This window comes from Ciconia boyciana, chromosome 3 (assembly GCF_034638445.1).
Source record: "Ciconia boyciana chromosome 3, ASM3463844v1, whole genome shotgun sequence".
Classification (NCBI taxonomy): domain Eukaryota; kingdom Metazoa; phylum Chordata; class Aves; order Ciconiiformes; family Ciconiidae; genus Ciconia; species Ciconia boyciana.
The window spans coordinates 65,585,557-65,593,402 of NC_132936.1; the positions used below are offsets into that span (position 1 = coordinate 65,585,557).

Consider the following 7,846-nt stretch of genomic DNA (forward strand, 5'->3'; position numbering starts at 1 on the left):
CATCAGACTAGTGGGGTCTAGGTAGTGCTTGAAGCAACACCACCACCCCCAGTTCTCAATGCTCAGCAAATAGACATCTCTCTTCTCAACAAAAGACAATACAGTGATCTCATAGCTTATCAGTGTGAACCGCAAGTTCTGGCTTAATTCTTCAAGAAAATTCCTGCATCATTTTGGTCAACTTCTTTGTTTTTCCATTCCTTAGCTCTCCATTAGGAAAATGTCTGTAACAATTTTCCCTACCTGCAAGTATAAGAAAGTTGTTCAGATTTGATCGTGAAGTGTTTAGATATCATGGTAAAAGGGTCCTGGGACCCTGTAAAGAGAAGAAACACCACAAGGTCTGGACTTTTGTGTGTCTTTCCTTCATTTCATTCTCAGTTACGTTCCTTAGCCTGTTTGGAACAATCAGTTGAAACCCAAAGATTTCCCCACTTTCCTTATGGGGAGTATGAAAAATAGGAGATTGTTAATTTTTGTGCACCTCAGTAAAGTTAAGACAAAGTTTTGAAAAACAAAACCAACTGCATTATTATATAATTTTGAAGCATTGTAAATCAGAGTACCAACCAGCATTAACTCCACAATATGCATTAATTTCTTCTAAGTTCCTTCTGGTTTTTGTAAAAATGACTCTTATGAAGAATCTAAATAGATTTTGTTTGTTTTGTAGGTGGTGGACTGTGCTTGGGACGAACTAGTCAAGATCTATACTCCGTCGTGTCTGGCAGTTCCTGTCTAGAGAGAAAGTGAAGATGATCTGACACACCAGGAGCCTTTCTCTCTTCCCCCACAACCAGACTTGTGCTAAAGTGTCAACTGTGTCACTAATCTTAGTGTCTCTTTTTAAGTAAAACTCTGCTTGAACGGAGTGTTGTGCACTTAAGCATGTGGAGATTTTAGGGCTTGGTTTACTGTACAGGTAGTACTTGAGCCAGCAAAATGTTCAACAGCTACTGAATGGCCGAAGAGTGGCTGTAGCAGATAGGAGGTGGTGTCTAGAGTAGAATCACCAACACAATTTTGTGATCTGTCTGGCTAATGATGAGAGCAGAGGCCTGAATCTTTTTGATCCTTGTGAGAAATAAAAGTAACTGGCAGTGTATTTTGAGATGTCACTGTAGAAAAGAAAAGAAGAAAGTGGCTTTTCACTGTAGAGTACTGTAATGTCAACTGAGGTTTGTATCACTCGGGTGCATTTATATTTATATGTTTTGCTGTGACTCATGTTGCATTATTTTCTTGTGCAATATGATGAATACTCTTGATAGACAGTAAATGTCATAGTTTATAGCCAGCTGATTCATTTGACCTTTTTGATTGTTGTTTCACAAAGATGGTAAAGATTATTTTCATACATTTTTTCCCTATAGATCTCCTTGAGTAAAACAGTTGATGAAGTCATGCAGAAAGATACTCTGATGATAGAGAAAATGTTTAGGAAAAAATTAAATATATACAATGCTAACTGGATCACAATCCTCAAGATTTAGAGATATGACAGCCGTCTTTTTTATTAGACTTGTCTTCTATTTTGACTTATAAAGTTTTTCCAAGAGACAGAAGAGGAATGTGGGCATATATTCAGTGTTTCTGGACCTCAGACAGCCTAGCCAAAGTGAGAGCTGATGTCCAGACCAGTTGAGCCTACATACATGGGGATTAACTGCATGGCATAAGCATAGCAGATCCAGTGTGGCCAAGCTATTATACTAACAAGAATATGCCCAACGTGTTATAGGTATGTTGAGTAGTTTGCATGCCCACTTTGACTCCTCAGCCCACATGGTGGTATTTTCATCTGAGTTTTTCTGGGGCAAGTAGAGGTGTTCAGTTTTTATGTTTCTCCGGTCTCCTGTGAATACTTTTTCAGGATCCAGCTGTGATACTCCTGCAGTTCTCACTGGCATATCTTAGGCCTCTCTCCTGGTTTCCTCCTAGCCTTTTTGGTTTTTGGTTTGGTGGGGGGGGGTTTTGGTTTTTTTTGGTTTGGTTTGGTTTTTTTAACCTTCTTAAAGCTGTCTCACTTCTGCTGTTACCCTATATCGTCAATCTTTACCATCAAAAGACTCTTTGGAGGCCAAGTCTTTGCAGATCTTTGGTCGGGTTTTCATAGTCTCTTGTTAACAACACTTCTGGGTTGCACCACTCATACATCAAGCAATAGCAGACACTGCCAGATCTGCTGGATACTTTGAAGAAATGAAAGAATTAAGTGGAGCTAAGACTTGCAAGTTGCAAGGAAAGAATGATTGTGCTGTCTTGGAGAAAGAGCCAGGGAACTTGCAGGTAGCTGTCTCCACAGGGAGATATGTATGTACTTATCTGGTGTTAGGGCAAGAAAGAAAGAAACCTCTTCTACAACATGAGAATTTGGATCCTGATAGGATCTTACGTTTTTCTGGGTCAGTGCAAACTGACCCAGAATACCATCTTCTCGAGCTGAATTAGTAACAAAAAGTAGATTTTCTTTTTTTGTAACAGTGTGTTGCACCAAATTCCAAATGTTTACTGCACTTTAATTCTGTGCGCTGAGGAATGATGCAATGGTAAAGCTGTGCTGCATATAGCTTTCAGCAATACCATGGGCCATAAAATCTAATTTTAGGTATTAAAATTGATTATTTCAATCTTAATAGTTACTCCACTCTCCTGCTTTATCACCCTTTTCTCCTTAGACTACAAGTTACTTGTCTGAGTGAGTGGAACATTTTGGTCGTGGGTATATATTTTATATGCTTGTTTCTGGGGGGATGGAGGGAGATATTCCAGAATTCTGCCATAGCCTATCAGTTGGAAGGGCAAATTCAGAAAACCTAGCAGAGGGGAAAAAAAAAAGGAATTCTGAACATGCACACTCAACACGTGGATTAAACCTTTTCTTAACTTCCTTCTCTCCCCTCATGTCCTGGTTAGCTTCAGTGCTGAAGGTTGCTGCATCCAGATTTAATTCTTTTGAAAAATGAACACATCCAGAAGACGCACATAGTAAATAAAAACTGTGGCCTGTAATCTTCCTGCGTGATCTTTGAATGGAGAGAATGTGCTGTAACATTTCTGCATGTAACAGAAAAACCAATCTGGCAATAGTTGTTGCTGATTTTTAATTCTCAGGGAACGTTAGCTATAATTGTTTTAAAGAAATACTTTTTACTTTATGACCATAATACTAGCTTCTGATCTGAAACAGGCCTTTAATGACGACAGTCTTAAAGACGTAATGTGTTCTACTTTAAACTTGCTCCTGTGGAAGATTTTGTTTTATGGGAGCCCGTAGGTTTCTCCTTGGTTCAAGAAACATACTGATAATTGTGTTCTGAAGGAGTGGATTTGCTGTTCTACAATGCTATTAAATTAATTGCACACAGTATCTTTGGCTACGCTCTTGCATTCACTTCCCCAATTAAGAAACGTTGATCAAAAAGTAAATGCAGTGAAAGATACTGAGAGTATCCTATGAGTAAAGAGTATCGTAATTATGGTTTATGTCTTGTATGAATGCTGGGTGACAGTCGCATTTTTCCTCTGTGCTTTTAGAGACCGTACTTCATGCAACTTTGCCTAGCTCTATGTCCCATCAGGTCTGCATTTTGATAAAGGAAAACTATTTTAAATGATTCTTTGTGTCTGCTTGTGCCAACTACATGTCAGTGATGAAGTGATCTCCTTCTTCTAGCCAAGTACAGTGCTGGCCTCAAATTTTGCTGCACAGGCATGGGTGTACTAAGCCTTTCAGCAGTACTGCTCAGTTTTGAATGTGGTCAGGGTCATGTGATGGGAAACGGCTACAACTCTGCACAACACTTCCCCTGTATACCTCATGGTTGCATCAGAGCCTAATTAAAGCAAACTGTCCATTAAACATTTTATATAGATCTTTACCATTTTCATCCAAGAAACCATTTTAAAAAGTGATGGATGCCCTTAGGAATTTGGCACCAATTTGCTCCACTTTTTTTTTTTTCTCACACATGTCATTGTACTTAGGTGAAATGCAGAACTGAGCATGATTTGCATCAAAGGATTAGAGTTAAGGCATAATCATCATCTCATTACTGTAAGGAACCACAGAGCTATTCATTACTGTGATCTGTGCCCCACTGCTAGGTCAAAATTTTGTAAGAGTCAACTGATGAACTGAGCACCCCCTGCTGTCTCTGGACACAAGAACAGCTAGTGTGAGGGAAGTACCTTCACTGTAGTGTTACCTCAAGTGATGTCTCTCTGTTGCTTTATCCAGTTCCTTCCCAGTGAAGTGTAGGAGTACTAGTCTTATCTGAATGTGGGGTGGTGGAGAGGCAGTGGGAGACTAGTACGGGACCTGGCCTGAATCCATGTTGAGAAAGGGGTGGTTGGGCAAGAGAGAGCACCTTCCCCTCTGCCCCCCTTGCTGGCTATAGACAAGACAGGAATTAGGAGTACCATGAGAGATGTTGCAAGAGAAGCTGGCCTTGCAACACAGGTGAGATCCAACACATAGGATACAGTACTTGGGACATGGGCACTTGAGCTCCCAAATTTAGTGTTAGTGCAGCCTCACCTTGAATACTGTGTGCAGTTTTGGGCCCTGAAATTTAAGAAGGATGTGGAGGTACTTGAGTGCATCCAGAAGAGGACAATAAAGCTGGTGAAAGGGCTGGAAGGAATGTCCTATGAGGAGTGGCTAAGGCCTTGGGGCTTGTCTAGTGTGGAGAAAAGGAGGCTGAGGGGTGACCTCGTTGCTCTCTACAGCTTCCTGAGGAGGGAAGCGGAGAGGGAGGTGCTGAGCTCTTCTCCCTGGGATCTGGTGATAGGACACGTGGGAATGGTTCAAAGCTGCGCCAGGGGAGGTTTAGAGTGGACGTTAGGAAGCATTTCTTTACCGAGAGGGTGGTCAAACACTGGGACAGGCTTCCTGGAGAGGCGGTCAATGCCCCAAGCCTGTCAGTGTTTAAGAGGCATTTGGACAATGCCCTTAACAACGTGCTTTAACTTTTGGTCAGCCCTGAACTGGTCAGGCAGTTGGACTAGATGATCGTTGTAGGCCCCTTCCAACTGAACTCTCTACTCTACTCTGTTCAAATTTTTATCCTTCTGCTATGCTTGGTTTTCTGTTTCAATCAGGGAAATATTTAGCCCCCAATGCAGACTTGCAGCCTGATCCTCTACAATGTCAGAGACTCACTTCTCTAGTGCTAATTTCACTGGTGAGGGGACAAAATTGTTTCTTACAGAGGTTACGCTTAGGTGGAGTCCCAATTACTACAGTATTTCCAGAAAGCACGATTAGATTTTTTTCCATCTGCACTTACTTGGCAGGAGTTTTTTTTCTCCCATGTGCAAACATTGTCACAGTGATCCACATGTTCCTTTAAACTGTGCTGTGTGTGGGCTTGGGATGAGTCCAAATGGAGGCTGGTGTAAATGCATTGGCACAGTTCTTCAGTGGGTTTTGAAGCCAGGCTTAGTCTCCAGTAAGTTTAAATGAGAATTTCAAACTTTATACGCCTTAGTATGTCAGGCCGCTTAACTGTGAGTTTACATTTTATGCTGCAGTGCAGCTGCTGAAGTGGGTGAAGGGCCCCAAGGTGGAGCACCCCAAGACCCCAGGGAGGTGACTGCAACTGACATGTCATTGTGCCTGAAAACTTCTGGGCTTCAGTGCATGCTTTCTTCCCACCCTGAGTTAGCAAAGATTAAACTTCCAAGTATCCCGATTGCATCCATGGCTCTTGTGACTGAGGTAACCTGAGAAATTCAGATAGGTATTACTCTCACCTTTTAAAAGGAGGCATACGCACAGAGTGGGGGGGGGTCAGTGTTTTTAATATTTCAATCGGAGTTTTTAATCAATAGAAATGTAAGTACTCATATTATTACAACTAAAGATTTGCATGTGAAAAGAAGATGAAAATGCAACTGCCTTGGTAAGAACCAGAGAGAGAGCAAAATGGAAACTAAACTGTCATGGAAAATAATTACGGAACACTTAAAGTCAAAAGGGAAAAAGCCAAATTAAAATTATAGATATCAGGAGAATCCTCCCATGGATTCTGTAAAGATGAAGAGAAGAGGTGAAGGAGGAAAAGAGAGGCTGCAGTTTTGAGTCAGGCGAGTATTACACTGGTCCTCACAAAGTCAGTCTTGTTCTTGCATTAATGTCAGGCTCGGGAATGGGAATGGGGAAGGAAGGAAGGTGAGAAAATGCCAGGCAAGAAAGAGGGAGTGAGAACAGTAGCTTGATAAAAAATGAATAAATTGAAGATTGAAAAATAAATGGCAGGCAAGCTGGAGACAGCCTCTGGGGAGAGAGACTATTTATCCAGGAACACATGTCAAAAAGTAGAAGTAAGCACTGCTGTGTCTGCATCAGCCACAGGCAGAGTCAACAGCAGCTGCCGGCCCCCTGCACAAGCACGGCCGATGGCATTGAAGCGCAAGGTGGACTTGCACTCAGCTCCCACGTTCTGGAAACAGGCTGCAGGTTAGATTTCCAAACATCACTTCTGTCGCCATCCACATGTTTACCCCAGAGGCTGAAAAAAAGAAGTTCCTCTAGTTTTTGCTTAGAGAACATTATTTCTCTTGTGGTTTACCTCTGTTGCTTAATTTCAATGGTACCCATGGTTTCCTTTCCCTCATTACCAATTTTCATCTTCAAACACTCATACCTTAATGCGTACCTCTGCTGTTCCATTTTATAAACCTTGCCCTGCCTCCTTTCCCTGCCTGTACCAGCTCCACTGCTCGTTGTAACCCGGGAAACTTATAACACATCCTCTTTGGTGCAACTGATCCCCGTGACCACCGAGAGCCCCTTACTGCACCCAGCAATAATCCTGGGCACACACGGCTTCTCTTGGTTCAGATGAAGAGCCCAGCGCTGTGGGTCCGGTGTGTTTTTCCTGCCGCTGCTCCATACTAGTGCAGTCATTTCACGCACGGTTGCTTGCCTGGCAGTCCTAACGCCTGCCCTGCTCTTGTTGAGAGCTGTTGGCATCAGCACCCCTTTCCTGCGATCGCTACAGGTCTCACCGGAACACCGAGCTGTACCGAGTTTCCAGTGCAGTGACTGGGAAGAAGTATAGCTGGCTTTGGAAGCTGGGTATGTCTAGTGAGGTCTATGAACTGAACTAAGATTGGAATGTAACATTTTTCTGCAGAAATGTCACAGAAAATAGTTGTGCCTTTTTGATACTGCTGAAATGCATGCTGTGCTTGTGCTAAATTCCGTACAAGCCCACCAGAACTGGCAATCCTTTTCAGGGTCTGGTCCACTCTTTTTATGGTAAGTCTTCCAAAACCAAGCTTCGGGTGTCGAGTGTGCTATTTTCCCCCAAGCTGGTTCTTTCTAATACCGCTCCTGTGGAGAGAGGGGAGGCTGGTTTTGTTTAAAATAAAGAATAACTTTGCTAATCTCATATTGATGGGTGAAAGGTAGTCTTACTGCTAATGAGAGAGACCTAACATGTATGATGTTAAAAGAAGGCTCAAGGCAGCTCCGAATGAAAGTACAGTTTTTCATTCCCTTACGTTGCCTGACACTGCAGGAGACGTGGAGAGGACTGGCTGTCCGAGAGAACTGCTTTTGCTTTTCCTTAGAGTCCAGGTGATCTATTGCAGTCTCCTGTTAAAACCTTCACTTGGCAAGTCGAAAGAAGGGATTAGCTTATTAAACTTTACCAGCCTTTAAAACATCACTTTCGAAGACTCTGTGTGGTTACCAATTTTTAGGGACTTTTCAAGGAAGGTCCCCCTGCTAGAAAGAGGTCCTCCCTGCTGTCTTAGCAGCGATTCCCGTCCCTCTGCCGTTCCCCGCCCGAGAAGGGGCTCCCTTTGGCGAGCGGGAGGGCGAGCCGCGGGGCGG

General features: G+C 42.8%; 1 protein-coding gene across 1 annotated transcript in view; it reads left to right on the forward strand.

Annotated features, from left to right (window-relative positions):
• PEX7 (peroxisomal biogenesis factor 7) overlaps positions 1 to 3,012 on the forward strand; it is a 48,508-nt gene extending 45,496 nt beyond the window's left edge. The window contains exon 10 of the mRNA XM_072855932.1: positions 674 to 3,012. Coding sequence (XP_072712033.1) covers positions 674 to 742 — 69 coding nt within the window. The 3' untranslated portion in view covers positions 743 to 3,012. The remainder of the gene's footprint in view (positions 1 to 673) is intronic.
• The last annotated feature ends 4,834 nt before the right edge of the window (positions 3,013 to 7,846 follow it).